The following is a 21751-nucleotide window of genomic DNA, read 5'->3' as shown; positions in this document are numbered from 1 at the left end:
AGGTCATTGACTTAAACTATACACTTCAAGTAATACAGAAAATGACTAATGACAACAGAAGCAACAAACGCACAAACATCTTGACACAGCATGAAGAGAATTTCTAGTGCTATCAGTCTCACAGTACCAGACTGTGCGGATTGTTCATTGCTGCAGCAGTTCAAAACATAAAAAAGGGGCCAACAGGCCTGGAAAGATTCATACTTCTAGCTCTTGATCCTATTTGTCTGAACATTATTTCAGACAGGAAAACCCAAGTGTATTGTAGTACAGTTCTGTGACATGTTTCCTGTTTTTGCAAAAAAGAAAGAAAAATGCAGTTCTTAAAGCCTTGAATTGGTGATCTGTCATACAGATGTTTCCAAACCTGACCCACTGTAGCAGTATCTTGCACTGGAATTGCAACGGTTATTTGAATAGCCAAAGATAGATGGAAGTATTGAATAATCATTGCCTTTCCAGTGTGTAAACATCCTTTTTTTAGAATGAGAATTAGATCTCCTGGCTGGGGAATTGCTGCAGTCATTGCTCCTATATCTTGGGTTTTTCAGAGAGGCAAGAGGTGTGAATTCTGAAGTGTGGTCCCGACAGTGCCTGGACATAATCTGTCAAGAAAACAGAAATAATACACAGTAAGTGGACAATAAAATAGCTAAATATCCTAAAAAAATTTCAGAGAGGCACTATGCCTTTGGCACACACATACTGCTCAAAAGAGCACCACTGTCTGGCTTGTTTGTTTCAATCAAAGACGCAATCCCAAAGTGATGAGCAATCAGCCAATTTTTACATGATTAATTTTACATTAGACTTAAAGATTAGAGAGCCAGCTATTCTTCATACATGAAGTTCAAAATGTGCTCATTAAAGAACAGAGTATGGGTTAGAAGGATCATTTTCAATTTGAGAATTATTACTAGTTTACATTATATTTTGCTATATTGCTTTAAATATCTTTTAATCCTTGACCTTTTATCAGTGTGCAGGAATTTTAAAAAGGCCAGAATAATTTCATATATTTTGTCCAGCATTTCCAAAGAGAGAGAATTCTCCTCAACTAGTTTATGTTAATTGATGAGAATGCACAGTGGGGTTAAATGCACTAGCTCTTTACTTCTGCAGATCTAAATTCAGATCTTGCTTGGGTTACATATGGATCTATTAAGGCAATTTATACCACACATCACAATATTATCTTAGCCTAATCTTCTATTAACATTTATCTATGCTACAAAATCACCCAAAACCTAGCACAACGGGTAATATCTACCCAGGAAATACTCAGGACTACAATAATAGCAGCATTGCATGACGAGACTGAAGTACACATGCACTGACTGAGGGGAGATTTGCTTCGGGCCTTCCCAAAGCAGTGGTCTGTTCTCCTCTGCAAATGCACATATAACTAATATTTATGGGGTAAAGAAGCTATATGATAGAGAGGAAAATAAACCTGAAGTATTATTCAAGCCAATGCGATCAGTCACTTTCTCAAGAGTAATGAATAAACCATTAATAAATAAATAAATCATTAATAAAACCTACCTCTGGCAAAAGGAGGTAAAAAACATCAATGTTAGTCAGTTCACCCCCTTTCTGTTTATAAAAGCTGCCTGAGACATTATTACTTTCATAACAATCACATTCCTCAAATACTACTTGTATAGGCTCAAGGGCAGCAATAAGGGTCTCTTTTTAATTCCACAGTATAATCACTCTCTGAAGACAAATGGTGAGACAAATACAGGGAATTATTCAGCAGAGGGGTATTTAATATAGCCCAGAATCTTTTTAACATATATAGACCAAATACAGGCACTAATTAAAAAGGAAAAAACCAGATAAGTATACATTGCATCTTATGGGAAATCATTTTATAAATGTTTTTAAAGGATTTAAAAAAAAAAGGTGTACAGGAACTATATTTTATATCCCTCAGCCCACAAAGCCAGTTACCCTAAATACCTCTAAAAATGATGTGTTCTTCTATACATAAAATGTCATGAGCTCAAGGTCTATTTTGAGATCGTCCAGGGCTAGAAACAAGTTATGTGCGTGTCCACAGTGCAAAATTTGGAAACTCTCCTAAGAATGGTATAAAGCACCTGTTTTTTGTTCTGCAGTCCTACAAGATATCTAAAAACACAGCTGACTCCGCCCCCCACCCCACCAGCCCACTTCCCTTGGCTCCCCCACACTGCTATCACTCTCTTCACACACTGTCACTCTGACCTCCCCTTGATTACCCACACTGTTTTCTGGTGCCAGGAAATGGTGAGGTGACCATGGGAAGAGGTAAAGTAGGAAGCAAGGTATATGGATGGGTCCAGGTGGGAGTTTGTTTGGGTAAGACAGCTGGTATTAATGAGACTGGAGACACTGGAGACCCAGGTGCTGAGTCTCAATGTCTTTGTGCTTGAAGAGCTCATGCCCTATGCTGCTTTTTCAGTAGTACCATGGGAAAAAACACTGGCCCTGGGCACACAGGAATTCTGTCCTCACTCCAGGTCCCTGCTTGATACATAGCCCTGGTCTCCTCAAAACAAGATCCTTCTCATACATAACACTCTCTCCCACAACTATCCTTGAAGACCAATGAACACCACTTCACCCTCTATATTTCCACTCACCCTTCCTGACCCCCCTCACAGGTTCCCCATGGTGACTTCTGTAGTGACACCAGGAGAGGAAAAAAACCCTGAAAAGCAGTTTAATCTAATCAGGGACCTCAGACACTAGAACAGGGGCAGACAACCTATAGCACATGTGCCAAAGGTGGCACGTGAGCTGATTTTCAGTGGCACTCACACTGCCTGGGTCCCGGCCACCGGTCCAGGGGGCTCTGCATTTTAATTTAATTTTAGATTAAGCTTCTTAAACATTTTAAAAACCTTATTTACTTTACATACAACAATAGTTTAATTATATATTATAGACTTATAGAAAGAGACCTTCTAAAAAACATTAAAATGTATTACTGGCACGCAAAACCTTAAATTAGAGCTAATAAATGAAGACTCGGTATACCACTTCTGAAAGGCTGCTGACCCCTGCACTAGAATAATGCATTAATTGTAACTATATTGTTATTGCATAGCGTCACTACAGGGCAGAATTAAGGTTCTTCCTGTGCTTTAACTATGCTTTTCTGTACCTTAACTTTAAACTTAAGAGAAATCAAAACATGTTAAACTCCAAATTTTCTGGGTTTATAATGCCTATTTTTGAGATAATTACAAAATCCCCGTGTGAATTTTTTTACCATAAAATTACTGCTATGTACTTTCAATCTTTATGCCATTCTAATGCAGTTTTTCATCCAAGAATATATATCATACAAGAGACATAATACATGGAGCTCCATGTTTGAGTTTTCAGTAATACTTAGAGCATTTTTAAGACTCTGTATGTCTAACATCTTGTTTTGTCTGTATCTGGTCTATACACGTGTCTGAGAAGAACCTGGGCTATGACGAATAAACTGCTAATGGATAAGTATTGTTTCTCTGTATACTATGTATTCAGCACCCAAGATATAGCCTGAGAACAAGTAGTTTATAAATATAAAAGCAATTGTCATACAACACTTGTGTCTGAGACAAAAAGACTTTACCTGTGATATGACATACATCATACAAAAACTTGGATATCCAAGAAAATGGTCATGATATTATATCTCAAAACTGGTAAGGCACAACAAAAACTCTGGAGGAAATAGTTTTAGTTGTAAATAGCACAGCACACCAATAAAAATGACTTCAAACTGGCAACATGTGCAATACTGTTACCTAGCATTGATCTAATTATGCCTCGGAAGCTGAAAGAGTTCCTTCAAGAAGTGGCCCATCGCTGTTCGCCAGTGCATTTAGAGTTGCTTTATGTTTCATATTCTTCTGCAAGGATGAGGAAAAACACTGAGACTACTGCTGAATACATGAGGGAAATGAGTGAATTGCTCAAGATATAAAGAATAAAAATCTGACTGTTGTATCAAGGTCATATAAAGCAACAAATTTTCCAATATAGATTTTTTTAAAAGTTGGGTTTAAATCAAAATGTATATTCCTAATCCTGGGGTTAATTCCTTGAGCCATACTGCCCACTCAGAATGGCTTTAATCCCATTCTGAACTCCACTGATAAAATACTAATCACTCTCTCAGAGATCTATACAGCGTACCATAACTAACTAGTAATGTGTATATGTTCTCCTGCACTCTTTTGACTATTAATTACAGCAGAAAAAATTCTTTGTACTAACAAGAGATTTCCTTATGACACAATCAAATGACTTGAGAGCACAGTGCCTATAAGAATGTCAAAACTGTCCTGGAACAAGGCTATTAGCTATGCTGGTAGAATATTTATTTATGAGTAAGGCTAAGATTTTGTCATGGATATTTTTAGAAAAAGTCACGGACAGGTCACGGGTAATAAAGAAAACTTCATGGAAGCCAATGATCTGTCCATGACTTTTACTAAAAACATCGGTGACAAAATGGGGATCTGCGGAGTCCCCACACTATCTGCGGCGGCAGGACAGCTGCAGGGACTCCAGCTGGAGCTGTGGGGTCCCCCCACCATCCATGGTGGCCAGGAGCTGAGGGAGTTCCCCTGTCACCCGTGGCTCTGATGACCAGGCGCTCCCAGGGACTCCCGCTGCTCAGGAGCTGCAGGATACCCCAACCACCTGCAGCAGCTTAGAACTCAAGACAAATCCCGTAGCTCCCAGCCGCCGCATGCTGAAGTCATGGAGGCCCCTGGAAATCATGGATTCTGTGACTTCCACGACCTCTGTGACAAAAATTGTAGCCTTATTTATGAGATGTCAGCTCCAAGTGCTCGGCCACCAAAATTAAGGAGCAAATGGTCCCCTTTACTACTTTGCAGAATGATTCTGTACTGAAGAAGTAGGCAGTTGCACTTGAAACTGATGAGGGTTGGTGCTACAGGAGGTCAACTTGAAGACTACTCGTTCCGATACAGGGAAAGGATCAGTAGTTGTCATGTGATTCAAGTTCTTCAAAGGCAGAATCTTGTCCTCTTTTTTTTCTCAAAAGGGAAGAAGCCAACAACTCGACAAAGATAATAGTTTATTGGTCACTGACATAATATAAACACTCTAGTTCAACAGGCTATACTCATAGGAAAGTGGAAGTATGTAGAGTCCTCATTATTCCTTTCTAAAGCAAAGTACCATTTTGGCTCCTCTAGAAACAACAAAGGGCAAAGATTTCATAACAAGGTGGATGACCTGAGATTGGGACTGAAGCAAAATACTAAAGAGAAAATATCTGTCAGCAACCAAATGGAAGGGAAAAGGTGTTTTTTTAAATGGGTTAAAATGTAAAATTACAGAGCGAATAAAAAGTGGGACGAAGAGCTTTTGCATTTTTCAAATGAATGTTGCCAGATATTAGACATTTCTGCTGTTAGTTAGAGGGAAGAAGGAATAATGGTAGTGGAAATGAAATAAATTAATGCAGTTTGCGTATAACACAGGACCACAGTGTATGATAGATAACAGAGAAAAACACCATACACGTGTAATTTCAAATTAAAGGGCCAAATTCAGCTTGCCTCACACAGGCAAGTAGTCTCACTGTAATTATTGAGCTTACTTGTCTGAGAGGTGCCTAAAGTTACTCATAGCAATAGATTCCTCCAAAGCTTTTGCAGAAGTATTGATTGTTTTATCCCAGTGAAGGAAGGTAGCTAGCATAAACAACACCCCTCTCGTATTGAACTTCAAACAGTGACAGACTTTAAATGACGTTTTTTAATGGTAATGGATGGTAAATAGCTGCTCACCCACACAAATAATCTCTAGGTTAGAAATAGAGCCACAATTGATTCCCTATATTTTCAGCTGTTGCAGAAGCCCTCTAAACTGTATTTTAAAGAAGGCTTTATCATTTTAAGGGATGCAAAAACTAAAAATCATTGCTGTTCAAGCTGCTAGTTCAAACCAATTCTAGTATATTTCGAAGAGAATTTTAGCCAAAAATTTGAACTTCGAAATTAATTTCATATGTCCTCCCTGTGACTTATGCAACAACTCATTTTTAAATTACAACTTTAAAAAAAATTCTATTTATTATGCCGGTCAGTCAGAATATATGAATATGAAATCTGTAATAGAGACTGTCCCCACTGAAGTCCATGAGAGCTTTGCTATTGACTTTAATGCGGACATGATTTCACCTTAAATTGTTCTATAAAAGGGCATTTTTCACTAGTCTACTTCCTACATTTTTGTTAATTTAAATATTTTGAATTCAATAGTTGTTTCTGATCTTATAGATTCTTTTTTCTTTCTAGAAAGCAGCATAAGATTTCATGAAATAGAATACAAGGAAAATTTCCTTTAAAAAATGAAATATGTTTGCTGGAAATAATGGCTGCAGAACAAATGATCAGAGTTGCAGCATTTTTCACCACGGTAGTGAAGTAGACACATTACAAAAGAGCCGTTAAATGGCTTAATACCATCATTTCTGTATTAAGTTAGAAATAATGGTAAAACCAATATCATCTTGCCTAAGGGCTTCATCACTTCTTTGCGTGGTGAAGAGTCAACTTAGTCAGTTACAATGCAAGCACTATGTGCATTCATCTACAGAAACATCGGTGCTTCAGAAAGGAGGGAAACAGTCACAGATCTTTGATTCCTGAAGCAGAAATAATACTGCATAAAATCTGAATGACTGTGACAAAGATCAGTTTCAGAGTAGCAGCCATGTTAGTCTGTATCCGCAAAAAGAACAGGAGTACTTGTGGCACCTTAGAGACTAACAAATTTATTTGAGCATAAGCTTTCATGGGCTACAGCCCACTTCATCGGATGCATGCAGTGGAAAATACAGTAGGAAGATATATACACACACACATACACACAGAGAACATAAAACAATGAGTGTTACCATACACACTCTAACAAGAATGACCAGTTAAGGTGAGCTATTACCAGCAGGAGAAAAAAACCTTTTTGTACTGGTAAATTAAAATGGTCCATTTGCAGCAGCTGACAAGCAGTTGTGAGGAACGGTGGGGGGGGAGAAGAGAGAGGGAGATAAACATGGGGAAATAGTTTTACTTTGTGTAATGACCCATTCATTCCCGGTCTTTATTCAAGCCTAATTTAATGGTGTCCATTTTGCAAATTAATTCCAATTCAGCAGTCTCTCATTGGAGTCTTTTTTTGAAGTTTTTTTGTTGTAACATTGCTGTAGCCCATGAAAGCTTATGCTCAAATAAATGTATTAGTTTCTAAGGTGCCACAAGTACTCCTGTTCTTTTTATGACAAAGATGACTCAGATTACCACTAATGATATGTAAACACTTTAGGATAAACATGAGGAGGAAAAAGCTATTCTGAAAAGTATTTTTCTCTGAAGTATAGTAGTTTATATGTGAGTCAGAAGTGGAGACAATGATAACAGTAAACAGGTTTTGATGATAATTAAGCTTTCTACTGTCTTTTGAATGAAATGGCCAAGCATGCAGAAAGGCAGAAAAAAAAATCACCTTTTATTCCATTAGAAACTTAGACTGCTTGAAGTCTGAGAAAGCATAAAGATGGTGGACTGCTCAACAGAAAGGCACTGATGTTTAGTCTGATTTCCCCAGAAGATTGTAGGAAGTAATCGTGCACATCATGTATGTTTAAAGCAAGGTAGTGGTTATTTAGGCAAAAGCAGGTTGGAAGATAGGAGGAAAGAGAGAGAGAGAAGAAAGAAATACAAGGGATAAATCTGGTTAAAAGCTAAAGATTTTCTAGTGATATTAGAACTTATTAAAAATGAACATTGCCAGTGTTAAGCCCACACTCTGCTTTCTAGCTGGTTCCTTTTCCAACATTAACACATAATGAGAAATGCCATTAGATATACATCATCCCCCCCACCCTCTTTTTACTTTGTTTTATAACCCATCCTCATGCTCTCTCCTTAGTGTTTTTAGCCCGAGCACCTACAGCCTACATAGAGATCAGAGAATTGATGATATAGTGAGCTTCTGTAAGTAGCAGTCATGTACCGAAGAGTCCTATCTTCAAAGGTCCAAACGGAAAAATGCTACACTCTGATCTGTGCAGAAATCTTGTTCCAATATTCTGCTGTTCCTACAAGCTTGGTTTTCCTTTTGAAATGGGTCAGTTATAGTTTTATACATACAGGGAATGCAGACTAATGGCATTGAGAGTTGCCTTTCAGATATGAGAGTTTTAAGGTTGGAACTGGCCTGATGACCCTCGGCAGTAGTGCTGTGGGCTATCATCCAAACAACCTGAGTTTGGCTCCATTCTCATTCATCAGTAAGCGAATTTTGCACTGACACTCTAGAATAGTTTCTCCTATTGGCTGATCAAAGGAATGGGGAAAGTAGAGATCTGAAAACAGGCTCGTCTTTCAATGATGTGACTACAGTGCATGTCAGTGTGTTTGTAATTTAGTATATTGTGAATATATGCATCTCATATATGTGACTATTAATTCTAGAAAGAGTATTGAAAGAAACAAAAATAAAGATAAGTTTAACTACAGATGAAAAGAGCTAACAGCATTATGAATTAGTAATATTTAAATCAGTGGTTCTCAACCCATGGCCCGCAGGCCACTTGCAGCCCAATTATCACACAGCTGCGGCCCATGTGATATCCTTTGCATTATACGAGTAGTATATATATTGTATGGATGCAGCCCACACAAGAGAGAGAGCTGCATATGTGGCCCAAAATGGTAAATATGTTGAGAACAACTGGTTTAAATACATGAATTTTTGTAAAAGCCACAGTCTCACCAGTGACAGCAAACAAGAGTAATATAGTTTCCAAGGAAATGATTAGATTACATGGGTCACATAACGTGATATTTTAGCAGTATTAAACTACTTAGTCATCATATGCATATTAATCTTTAAATTTACAAATCCTGGATTAAACAAACAAACATTCCTATAGTCTTCTCTTGATATTGGAGTGGAACTTCTTTTGCAGAGTTACTTTGGATTTGGTTACAAAAAACTTGCCTTCTTGCTATTGGCATTATTTTGTGCTCAGGAAATGCCTTTACATGGTTTTCCACTGTATATACCTGTAATGAACTGCCTGGATCAGTACTATCAACTATTTCTCAACAGTCTTATAATTTATGAAGAGTTGATCAAAAAGCTCTCTTAGTGAAATTTCAACACTGCAGAAAATGACTAACACAAACTTATCACTAAACAAACATGATTTCTATTCTCTCAATTTATTGCTTCTAAAATGCTAGAGGGCTCTAACTTTTCATAGTAAATATCACTAAATCTACTAAGATAGATATTTTTTACCTGGGTTCTTTCCGTTGCTGTGGGCCACAACTGTCTGCATAAAACCTTCTTGAGTACATCTGGAAGAAGGCTGACAGTTATGAGCAAAATGATACCCAGCCATGCAGGACCACTTGACAGCATCTGCATGAAAACATAGTACATCCTCTGATAATTGAGAAAAGGCCTAGTGGGAAAAAGAAAAAAAAAGAAATTAAACCTCAATGGACCATCTAAGAAAAAAATTCCCAACATTGTTAAATATAAAAACTGGAGTAGCGGAGTTGTGTGAAACGGTTTCCAATTTGCACAGAGTTCACTTTTCAGTTTGTGGGAGTTCATCCATTGGTGTTTCACTTCATATTTCACATTCATACAAACCAGAAAACTCAGACAAGCTTAGTTCGAATGGCCTCCACCTTTTGCCTGGCTTAGGCCTTGTCTACACTATCGGGAAAAGTGGATCTAAGCTACGCGATTTGAGTTATGTGAATAGTGTAACTCAAGTTGACATATCTTAGATCTACTTACTGCGGGGTCCACACTACGCGATGTTGATGGGAGATGCTCTCCTGTTGACTCCACTTACTCTTCTCAGTGTGGTGGAGTAGAGGAGTTAACAGGATAGTGATCTGTGGTCGATTTAGCGGGTCCCCCGGTAAGTATAGACAAGCCCTTAGTGTCAAAACCACTGTAGTTTGTACAATATTTTAGCCTAAATCATTCTCTCTCTGGCCATTGAAGGAGAATGATTATCAGCAACTCCAGCCCCCAAATTAACCACAGAATAGACGTGGTCTGGGATACTCAACAGGTCTCCCTTCCCTCTCCAAATGTTCCAGTCTCATCCTCAACATTGCCAACTCCAAATGTTCAAAAATCATAAGTCAGACCCTAATGCCTCCAAAAGACCCCACTCATGATTGGCTTAAAAATTAGGATAAAAAAAACATATAACATTTTCACATGCCTTTTGATTTTTTTCATCTCTAGGGGGAAGAACACCTCCCCTCCACAACTTGTATGTTATCTCAGGGTCAAAATTCAACCTCCCTGTTCACTAATCGGAGAGGGCTCCACTTACCCTCATCTATCTGCTGGTGCGTGGAAAACATGCCTTTCTATCCCCTTCCCTCCTTTGAAAGGCTAGGGAACAGCCACATTCTTATTCTTCCTGTATGGTCCTGTACCCTATCTATTCCCTACATTCATTTGCCTCCCATATTTCCCCTCTTTCTCCTCAGTCTCCTCCTCATCACATTCTCCTGCATTCCTCTGCAGTCTGTCTGCTGCCTCCCACATTCCTCCCACAGCCATCTCATGCCTTCTACATCCCTAGACTCTACATATTTCCTTGTCCAACTCCCCAATACATTCATTTTCTCTGCTGCCCTCACAGACTCATTCTTTGTACCTCCATTTGTGCATGGCCATGATCATATGGTGACTAAGAAACAATTGTCACTTTTATCAACAAAGGTTAAAGGGACATCCATGGCAGATGGCGATCCAGCCTTCTTCTGAAAACCTCCAGTGAAGGAGCTCCCACTACCTCCCTAGGCAGCCTGTTCCTTTGTCCTACCATTCTTACAGTTAGAAAGTTCCCCCTGAGATTTACTCAAAATCTGCTATGCTGTAGTTTGAACCCATTGCCTCATGTCCTGCCCTCTGGGGCAAGAAAGAACAGCTTTTTCCTGTCTTTTTTATGGCAGCCTTTCCAGTATTTGAAGACTGCTATCATGTCCCCTCCCACAATCTCTTTTTTTCCAAACAGAATATTCCCAGTCCCTTCAGCCTTTGCTCATATGGCGTGCATTTCATCCCTTTGATCATCTTTATCGCTCGCCTCTGGATCCTTTCCAATTTTTCTACATCCTTTCTATACATTGGTGACCAAAATCGGACACAGTATTCCAGCTGAGGCCTAATCTCCCATGACTTGCAAGCTATGCCTCTGTTAATGCAATCTAAAATTGCATTTGCTTTTTTTGCAACAGTAACACATTGCTGACTCCTGTTGAGGTTGTGACCCACCACAACTCCCAGATCCTTCTTAGCAGTGCTGATGCCAAGCCAGTTATCCCCCATTCCGCATGTTTTTTTTCCCTAAGTGTAGCACCTTACATTTATCTTTTTTGAATTTCATTTTGTTGTCTATTGCCCAGTTCTTCAGTTTATCAAGATCCCTCTGAATTTTAGCTCCATTCTCCAAAGTGTTGGCAACCCCTCTCTCAGCTATGTATCATCTGCAAATTTGCCTTCTATTTCTACATCCAGGTCATTAACATGGGGAACCTCAGTCAGGGCTGGCTCCAGGCATCAGTGCAGCAAGCAGGTGCCTGGAGTGGCCAACGCAAAGGGCAGCCTGTCCGGCTCTTTGATGGCGGGTCCCTCTTGGAGGGAAGGACCTGCCACCAAATTGCCGATGAAGAACAAAGCGGAGGCAGCGTGCCGTCAGTCGTGGCTTCTTTTTTTTTCACTGCTTGGGGCGTCAAAAACGGTGGAGCTGGCCCTGAACTCAGTCACATAGACCCAGTTCAAAAGGGAGGAACAGGGCCAACAGGAACCTTTAGCCCTGCTTTTGCAGAAATAAGAACTGGATAGGCTGCCTCCCAGAAGATTCTTCCTGATCTAGGGGTAGAGGGAAGCAGACCTCCCTTCCCAGCTTTTCCGGCCCCAAATTGGTATGCAAGATACAAGCTAGCAACAGTTCCCTTCTCCATTTATAGATTGCAAGGGGAACCAGCTGGCTCACTCAGTTAAGAAAACAAAGGAGTTAGAGGGTCAGAATGTGCATGTGTTGGAGATAAATGACACACTTTGCCCATCCAGAAGGTAGTCAAAAGTTCATTGGGCATGGGAATCCCATAGGAAGTATGTGGGTGGAGAATGAGAATCAAGATATTTATAACATGCATGTTTATTCTCCTCCCCACAAATTTTAATAATGTAATTAAATTGATAGTGATTTTTCAATTATATAAAAACTGATTTAATCCTGTTAAAATTTAAATGTGGATAAAGCTTGAGCCATTTTATAGCTTTTAAAAAGTATTATCTAAAGCCATACGCCTTTCTCATCTGTTTGCAGCCAAAAGCATGAAACCAGACAAGTCTCTTGACAAACATTCTCTCCTATATACATCCAATAGTTTTGTAATATGAATTTTCCTTTCCATTTTCCTTGCTGGGGTGGATATTAAATCTTGCCAGAATGTATTCATAAAAATACACAAATAAGGTAACAAAAGTTCCAGTAGGTGGTGCACAAATTCTGCAATAATAATATATATATTTTAAGAAAAGGCGACAGAAAGGAAAAACATTTGCTAAAATGTTATTCACATCTAATGAACAGCAGGAATATTTAGCTATCATAACAAATGTAGTATTACTAACACATTTAGCTAGTGTCTGAAATTCAACATAACTCCTTACCTTTTAACATGAACTCATTTTACAAATGAGTAGAAAATGTACTGCAGTATGTATATTAGCACAATAGGGGACCTCTTCAATATGTACTTAAGCCTTTATTAAAAATAGAGTTTTTGGTTTCTTAAAACAATAGACCAACCAGAAACTCAGGTGCTTATTGACTCTGTCTGAGTGCTATTACTCTTCTCTTCTTTAAGAACATTTTTAGCAGCTATTAACCTAAAGAAAAGCCAACTATTCATTAATTGCCATGACTGACATGTTTAAGTTGGTAACTCATATTGTAAATTATAGTACAGATAAAAGCTGAAATGAATTTTATTTGGAAAAAGAAACAGTTGAATATATAAACTTATTTTAAGCTTGTGAAAATAACCTTTGCAATACAATTCACACTAGGTTCCTACCAGATCATTCCTCCCCAGAGGAGGGAAAAGATAATGTAGAACAGCAGCGATCCCCAGATCACAAAGTGGTTTATCCATGTCCAGTAGTGTGTATCTAGTGCAAGCTGAAAGAAAACAGGTCATCTTGGTGTTTATATTATTTTTTAGAAGTGATACAAGACTCAACAGGAGATGAGGTACAAAGAAAATCAATGAACTATTTAAAGAATTAATCTGAGAACTCTATGCAGAACTGTAGGGAACAACGATACCTTTCTATTTCTATGATAGTTAAGAAAGTTCCCATACCTAAGCACTAATCTTTGTGTTCTGTATTGAGATCCAGTATATGTCATGACAAAGGCTTGACTATTCATTAGGAAATTATAACATTGAGATATTACTAGCGCAGCCCCAAATGATTGTTTCACCGTCCTCCCTCTTGTTCCTCTTTATAATTAGGCTGTAACTGTCCTAGTTTATATCAGTTACAAACTTACATATATAATTACTGAAAATTGGCAATTATAAACTGCTTCAACCATTAAAAGAATTCTCTCCTCCCTTATAACAAATAATTACATAGCGATGCTCATTATTGATGCTCTCTTTTAATCTAATAGGCTGTACTTATCGAATGATAGAAATACAAGTCATGAACGCCCAACGTTTCTCTCTTTTGACAGTGAAAATCTACTGGAGAAAGTATTCCAACAATGAACTCAGTAAAACCAGCTATTTTGAATACCCTGGCTAAAAAGTTATAAAAAGAATCCAAACAAAATATAAGCATATGTGCATTTCTGTACAGAAATTTCCATTTCATTATACAGAATATGTAAGAAATCAGTATATTTAAACATAAACCAACTTTGATAAGGCATCTGAAAAGGGAAACATCACCATACCAACCTAAAAAGCTGAACTTAAAAAAACCAAACCAAACCACAAACAGGAAAAATCTGGCAATTCATTGGTAACAATGTGATATCATGTCAAGATCCAACTGTGGAACTCCAGCTAAATCCTTCACCTTCGAGCTGCCAGTAACCCTGCACAGATTCAATCAATGTACAGAGTTTTTTATAGCTTCACATGCCAACAGCTCTGGACAGGAGCAGAATCAACAAACTCCAAAGGAAACTGTGTTTAGTTCTCCGTAAGTAGGATTATATCAAAATACCACATGGAGAGAGTTGGTTTTAGTAAACAGGATAGGGGACAACTGTAGTTATTGATGGGGATCCCAAAGAGTCTCAGTAGATGAAATATTAATATAGAATATCTGACCTTCAATGTAACTGTAAATACTAGCACAGTAAACACCAGCGTTCCAAAGGTCCAGTTTCCAAACATCTATAAAAAAAGATCAAAAGTCATTATAGGTAATGTATTTCATTGTATCATGATCCAGCTAAGACAAACTATTTGGATATCAGTTTATTTTGCTCATGCACACATATTTCAGACTGCACACAAGCAAAATACACATAATCAGAACACTCAGCCCAAAAGCTCATTGGTACTTTTCTCTGTGTAAAGAAAAACTGCAGCACAGTTAGTGTATCACTGTACTGTTTCCCATGAGAGCACTGATGCTATCTTCAGAGTCTTCTCAACTGCCATCTTTCTGACCTCCCTCCTCTCTAGTTCTTGGAGTCACATGTCTTCATGGAGACTGATGAATGCATCAGGCTGGTAACAGGACAAGTAAGAATGGGATATCCATCATGGAAACGTAGGTATGTATAAACTTCACTGATTTTTTTTTTAAATATCTTTGAGTAGTTGATACTAGATTTTTTCCTTTGATTCCTCACTACATGCACCTTGAAATAAAATCACCTCAACTACCCTAAATGAACATTGCTTTATGTAGCATACAATATTTATGGTTCAGGATACCATCATCATACCTTTTAACACCTACACATATATCCATTTTAAAAGCTGTGATAATGATGCAATATCTGAAGTATCTCATGCTCTTGAGATTCTTCAGATAGATGGCACAGAGAAGAGAACTGGAAAATGATGTGAAGGGGACCTGAGAAACGAACACAGACAAAACACGAGGGAGCAGCTGCTGCTTACTCTGTAAGAGAGAGCATACAGCTCAGGAGCAGATGAGCTGAAGTTTCTTATTCAAATGAAGTGACAGTAGATTTCCAGCATGCTGCACCAGAGGCCGCTGGTTGGTTGCATGAGGAAAGGGCAGACATGCAAAGATTAAATGAGCTACAATTTCTTTCCATTTCATTCCATTTCCAAGATTTATGAAAAATGTGCTATTTTATACTAGGATAGAATTGTATTGCAATTGATAAATATGACTTCTACCTTATTAAAACAAGACACAGAATTGGCATGTATATTTTCCAATTACTAGTATTTGTAATAGAGATTAGGTGTTACTTAAGTAAACTTCAGACATACTATAAATCATTTATTTCAGATACCAACTTTAACATAGAGCTTTAAAACCAAACCAACACCAACACCAACCAACCAAAATAAGTTTGGCTTTTACACCAAGAGAAATAAAAGACCTTTTGTATTAGAAAGTCTCTACCTTGCAGAATTTATAAGTAAGTGTTTTATCTAGTACAACGAAACCCCAATCTCAGTTGGGCCTCTACATTTTACTGTAACATAACATGATTATTAATAATATTCTGTCAAATCCATAGTATTATGCATATTCACTACTCAGTTATTTATCTCTAGGTTTTCATAAGATTGTCCCTCACCATGGTATTTGAGCTACTATCAGAAATTATAGTTATGGTAAATAAATCTTGAAATAATGTACTTTAATAGACTGAACAACATGTATTATGATAAAATATCCTAGGTTTTCTATTTTGTTTAACAGAGATTTTGGTGCGTCTTTTAAATTGATTTCCTGTGAAAGAAACCACCAGTTTGGAATCTGGGCTGCATCTCGCTACATTGTTTGTTTGTAGCTCTCCTCCTGAGTTGGTTGCTAGGCTTTTGGTGCCCGGCAAAGTCCTCTCTACCAGCAACATGCCCCCCCACCTGCCCATCATCTTTAGTTCACAATTAGACAAGAACTATTGCAGTAGTACTCCTACAGCTTTAGTGATAACTGGAGGACTGAAACTGTGCATGGAGTGTTACAGTGACTGGAACAGGCCTGGCCTGGCCAGCCCCTTATACTTCATTGGATTTTCATCCTAAACCAAATGGGAAGAGAGACAACATAAGATTCTGGGCAACTTCCTGAGCAGATATCAGGCAGGTAACCTGTTACACATGAGAGGCACCAGAGCAGAGACTAGCAGGAGCACAGAGTTAGGTAGAAAAAGTCTTTCCTCCCAGCCATACTTTGATCTAGTGGATCTCCTCAACTACATGTTGAAGAGAAAGGTGTGGAGTCGCCCAGGCCTTGACGTTCACCACGTTTACTCCAGACTGGTAGGCTCTCTGCAGAAATTATTATTAGTGTTGATGAAAAGTGTAAATTACTATCCTTAGCGATTGTTGTTGCATAAACAATAGAACATATGAAGCTGTGAAAGCTCACTCAATTTGACTTAATACTGATCTGAAGGGTTGACAACACATGGTGTCACCTCCAGGGATGACAGCTTCGCTTTTTCACATGGTGATCCTTTGTGCCTCCACTGAAGCTTCCAGCAAGGGTGCCTCAGTGCCAACTGTGCTAGTAGTTTCTGTGATGTGGACACCTCTCCATGAGAAAGTAGACAGACACCGTCAACTCATTTTACATAGACCAGGACTCAAACTTCATCATACCAATATCAAATTCTGAATCTCAGTTACAAAGGATACCTTCAACCATATATTATCCCACAGTGTTGATTTCTCATTTAGCTTAAGTTAATTCCATTGAAATGAAGATCACTTGCTTCTGTATTTTTAACTTCTTGGTATTTTTACATTCAATACATTTCAACAGTTCATCCAAATTTATCTGTGTGCAAGAAACATTAAACTAATGAATGATTGAAATATTAAAGGGATTGTTCCTCCATAATCAGGACTTTCACAGTCACCTAATTTCTTTATATAAACCTGTGAGAAACTTTTCATTCACTAGTCAGATCTTATGCATTTAATCCTCTTACCTGTACAACCTGAAGGATTTTGATTTACTGAGGTTTTGTTTTGGTGATCAACTTGATTTTGATATAGTCATAGTTATGGCTGTACTATTGTGTGTGCCACTTCCGAAAAATTCAGTTCACTTCTTGATTAGAGAGGCTAGGCTGGACTCTGAAACCCAGGACTTGGGGGTCATGCCAACACATGCTGACTTTCTTCCAGCAATTAGATCTTCAAGTAATTAGAAGACTTTATGGGATGGCAAGTCCAGATTCCCAGTAAAAGCAAACCCAGATGGTGAACATTTTACCTGAAATTCTGAGTATTGTGTTTTGTTTGCTGATTTGCTATGATATGCTCCTACCCTCTTGGCCCTCACTTTCATTCTGCCTCTGACCTCATTGTCCCTGTCCTCCATGATCCTCTCTAACTTTCCCTCGTACCTCTCCCATCTCTTCTTCTCCTCTTTTCTTTCAATGTCCCTATTCCCTTCTTTTGGCTTTCCCACACCCTGGCTCCTATTAACCCAGCCTCCCTCCTGCCTTTTTCCCCACTTTTCCGACCCCAATAATACAATTTAAAAAAATCCTACAACAAAACACCAAATCAAGCACACACAAAACACACAGTGAAAGTTATATGACATTTACCACCTGTGATCACTCTGCTTCTATGTTGCATTCCTTTCCTTACTCTTGGCCTTCTCTGTTTAGATTGCAAACTCTTTGGGGAACATCCCTACTCTGTGTTTGTACAGTACCTAACACAATGAGGTCCATAATTCAGTTGGGACATCTAGGAACTGCTGTAGTAAATTGACTACTATTATTATTGACAGAATTTGGACACCTGAATTTTGCTTGTCAGGCAATTGCTCTGGGCCAGCCATTTTGTGGTCCGCTGGCCAAGAGAAATGAAAGACGATGGTTGATAAAGATCACCCAAAATTCTAATAGTATATCACTTGAGAGATTGTAGTGGACCTTCAATAAGATTTCTAAATAAAGTTAGATGCTTTGGGTTTCTGATTTATTTTTAAGCTGAATGTCATGTCATACTCTGGCCTGTCACACTGGAGCTTTTCACTACAGTAAAGGACATTAGCTTGCCTCGCATTTTTAATAGCCTTGGCAGCAGCAGAGGTTTGAGGTGAAAAGCTGGAAAAAAAAAAAAAAGAATACCCTCTTGATGCAATAGCCTAGAAGTTGTCCGTTTTAACAACTTGGAACCTAAGGTGGATCATCTAGTGTAGCTTCATGAGACTGTCACACTTGTTTCTCCTCACCCCTTCACTTGTTTTTGACTCTGACTTGTTGTGAGATACTGAATAGATATTGTAAGCCATTCAAAGCTTTCTTTTGTGAGGCACTTAGCACATACTGGATACTCAGTCATTGTTTAGAGTTGATGCTGGTGTCCACGTTTCAGGTGATAACTTATCCCTGACAGCCAATATTTTCAGGCACCCAAAATCCATGCTGAACACTGAAATAAAAGGTCAGAGTTTCAAAAGGTGCTGAACTTCCCTTACATTTTGACTTCAAATGGAAGTCAGGATACTCAGCACCTCTGTCATTAGGCTACTTATTTAGGTACCTAAAAACATTAATATAGGTACCTAACCTTAAGCACCCAACTTTGAACATTTTGGGATGAGGCTTTAATATGATTTGGGAACATGGTTAAAAACAATCTGGTTGATCTGCATAAGAAGACTCAACTAAAATATTAAAGATGGACTCTGAATCAATGCATCTGGCAACAACAAGGGGCTATGCGACTCCCACAGCTGTGAAAGAGACAATTTTATGATTACCAAAAATTGAAACTATGTAGAGTTTTCAATATCAGATTGATTGAAAACATAATTACAGGAGAAACAGAACTACTGTAGCATACTGCACTGCCCAAAGGTAATTCTTTCAATGTACAGGCAAACTTAAAAAGAAGATTTCTGTCTTTTCTCACACAGTGGTTTAGTCTATTACATTCCATGATGTCATAATATACATTCTACTCAAATATTACTTCTCTAGTAAACACAGAATTACATCTGACATTTCTGGACAGATATGTTTCACTTAAAATTGGGTATAAAAATTACACTGTTGTATTCTCACAGTAATTCAGTGAATCTTTTCTAAAGTTGTGGAAATGTCAGAAATTATAAATCGCCTAGAGTAGAGATTTTCAATAAGACAAAAGAAATGAGTGGGAAGCACTGATGAAAACACAACAAAATGCAAAGGAATGCAGAACATTAATATTGTCAAAAAATTATGGTCTTTCTAATACAACTTCCTGGCTGTAACAATTTTTAAAGAAACTAAAAAGGCAGCAACTGCTAATATTTCTATAAAAGGACCGAAGTCATGAAAATATTTGTAGGAAATATTTTAACTGTCCTTTAGTTCAAGCACAGGGAAAGAGGAAATGCACATCATGACAAAACCACAATAGTCTTACCATATGAGTGTTAGTTGTCATTAGCTGAGGTTAGGAAGAGAAGCAAGTAGCAAAAAAGAAAAAAAAAGCAATACAAATAAAATAGACCAACAAATGTTAATGTGTAAATAACTAAAATGCAAAAGGCCCTTAAAAATTTATATTCATGTCACTGTACCATAAGTAGAAACAGAATGTCTTAAATGATGTAAAATTTATGAATGTTAAACATTTAATTCTAGTCTGTTCTATTTAGGCTCTTGCATGGTGCCCATAACAAGGCTATCCAAGTGACTATCTTCTCAAAATATGCACAAATGAATTAAATGAGTCAAATTATCAATATATTGATGCCGTAGGTGTTAATTATGAAATAGCAAAGTTGTAATGTAAACTCTTACCGGATATTTGGAGTTCAGGTTATAAACTCCCTTCCCCACACCCCGAACATCAAAGTAGTATGCAGCCACATGCTGATTACTGATACATGGTATTTTAGCTAAATAATTCTGTTTCTGTTAAACACAGTGTTACATATCACTACTATCGCACTGCCACCCATAAAACAGTTCTCTCTGCAGGAAGCCTTTATGACAATAGTTGGTTATTTTTAATGAATTACGCCTCTGTAAATGATAATTGAACATGTGGAATTTTAAAAGTTACAATTTCTTCATTTCCCAAGTCTAACTTTGATCAAACTAAATACTAACCTGTCCATTGCTGGTCACAGTTGTGTTGTCAAACAAGAAATAGGCACCAAAAAAAAATACCACAGCATCAAACAGTCCCAAGAACGTCCAATAAATAAATACACGCCAGCGCAGAAGAGCATTCTTGGCAATATCCCTGAATAAAACGAAGACATATGCACTCAGACTGGCATGCTAAAAAGATCCAAGAAATATGAACTCAACAAATTATTCTGTGAAAAGAAATATTTAAAATATTGTATTTGGAACAATTAAACATTTCCCAGGTGACAAGTGTCTACCAGATCCACATTCATGTCTTTCCATAAGATCTACAACTTTTATCTAGCCTTCTCCACTACTCATTGACTATAATTCTACCAGTTCCCACTCTGATGGTAAATTCTGTATTTGTACTGTACCAGTCCAAGTTAGATTTCAATCTCTTCAAGGAAGGGACCTAAAAGATATGTAATAAATTGAAACACTAGAGGTCTCTGGAGACTTTGCTTTCTTTTCCAGATGGTGCTCTTTGTAAACAAAAAGAGCACAAGACAAACTTCTTACTACGATATGGAATGATGTTAACATAGGTGGAGTCACGCTTACCAGAATCAAAGAGTATATTAACATAAAGAGTATTACTAAAATGCTTTCCTTTAGAAAATGTGATTGATTGTTTGCTGGACAAAAGTGTTCAGCTATTGTAAATTTTTCACAGTACATATGAATCTGAATGGTACTGGTTTAATTCTCATACATGGAAAATTGGGACATGGCCTATCATAAAATGGGTCAGAGCAAAACTGAAATGAAAAATGTGAATTATAAAGATGTAAACAGTATTTGGAAACAAAAACACTTGCACACGGTCTTCCTTTCCAACATTGATGATATCAATCAATATTTTCACACAAATACCTTTTAAAAAAAATGGGCTCAGGACTGTCTTAAATTATTTTTCATTGTGAGTAAATTACCCCATTCATTTAACAGCAATTAGTTCAAAAGAATCCATCACTATAAATGGCTAAAATAGCATCATGTCTCATGTGGCCTACAATAATTTTGTGCTATTGACTCACAAAATAAGTTTAGAAGATCAGTGGGCATTAAATATGCTATGCTCTCAAAAGCCAAACAAAAATGTCACTCTCCAAAATGAGCATTTTTAAAATGTATTTTTTTAAATTGTAAGGTGTAATAAAAATGAGTTTTCAATAGCAGTATGTAATATTGCCCTTAGGATCTAAGAGTTCACCCAACTGTGAAATAAATACCTGGAGTCATATCACACTTTTCAAGTTTATGCTTGGGCATCTATGATTACTCTAAAAAAAAATAAGGCACTGGTTTTGCAGCTACATCAATCCAAACCAGGCACTCATCCTA

At 37.7% G+C, this 21751-nt stretch overlaps 1 protein-coding gene across 1 annotated transcript in view; it reads right to left on the bottom strand.

Annotated features, from left to right (window-relative positions):
* Positions 1–524: 524 nt before the first annotated feature.
* Positions 525–21751, bottom strand: part of ATP11A (ATPase phospholipid transporting 11A) — a 183812-nt gene continuing 162585 nt past the window's right edge. The window contains 6 exon segments of the mRNA XM_030568828.1: positions 525–605; positions 7528–7616; positions 9331–9496; positions 13155–13258; positions 14424–14489; positions 20381–20516. Coding sequence (XP_030424688.1) covers positions 7539–7616; positions 9331–9496; positions 13155–13258; positions 14424–14489; positions 20381–20516 — 550 coding nt within the window. The 3' untranslated portion in view covers positions 525–605; positions 7528–7538.

This window comes from Gopherus evgoodei, chromosome 1 (assembly GCF_007399415.2).
Source record: "Gopherus evgoodei ecotype Sinaloan lineage chromosome 1, rGopEvg1_v1.p, whole genome shotgun sequence".
Classification (NCBI taxonomy): domain Eukaryota; kingdom Metazoa; phylum Chordata; order Testudines; family Testudinidae; genus Gopherus; species Gopherus evgoodei.
The sequence above is the reverse complement of the archived record's forward strand: the minus strand, read 5'-3'. Positions and strand labels throughout refer to the sequence as shown.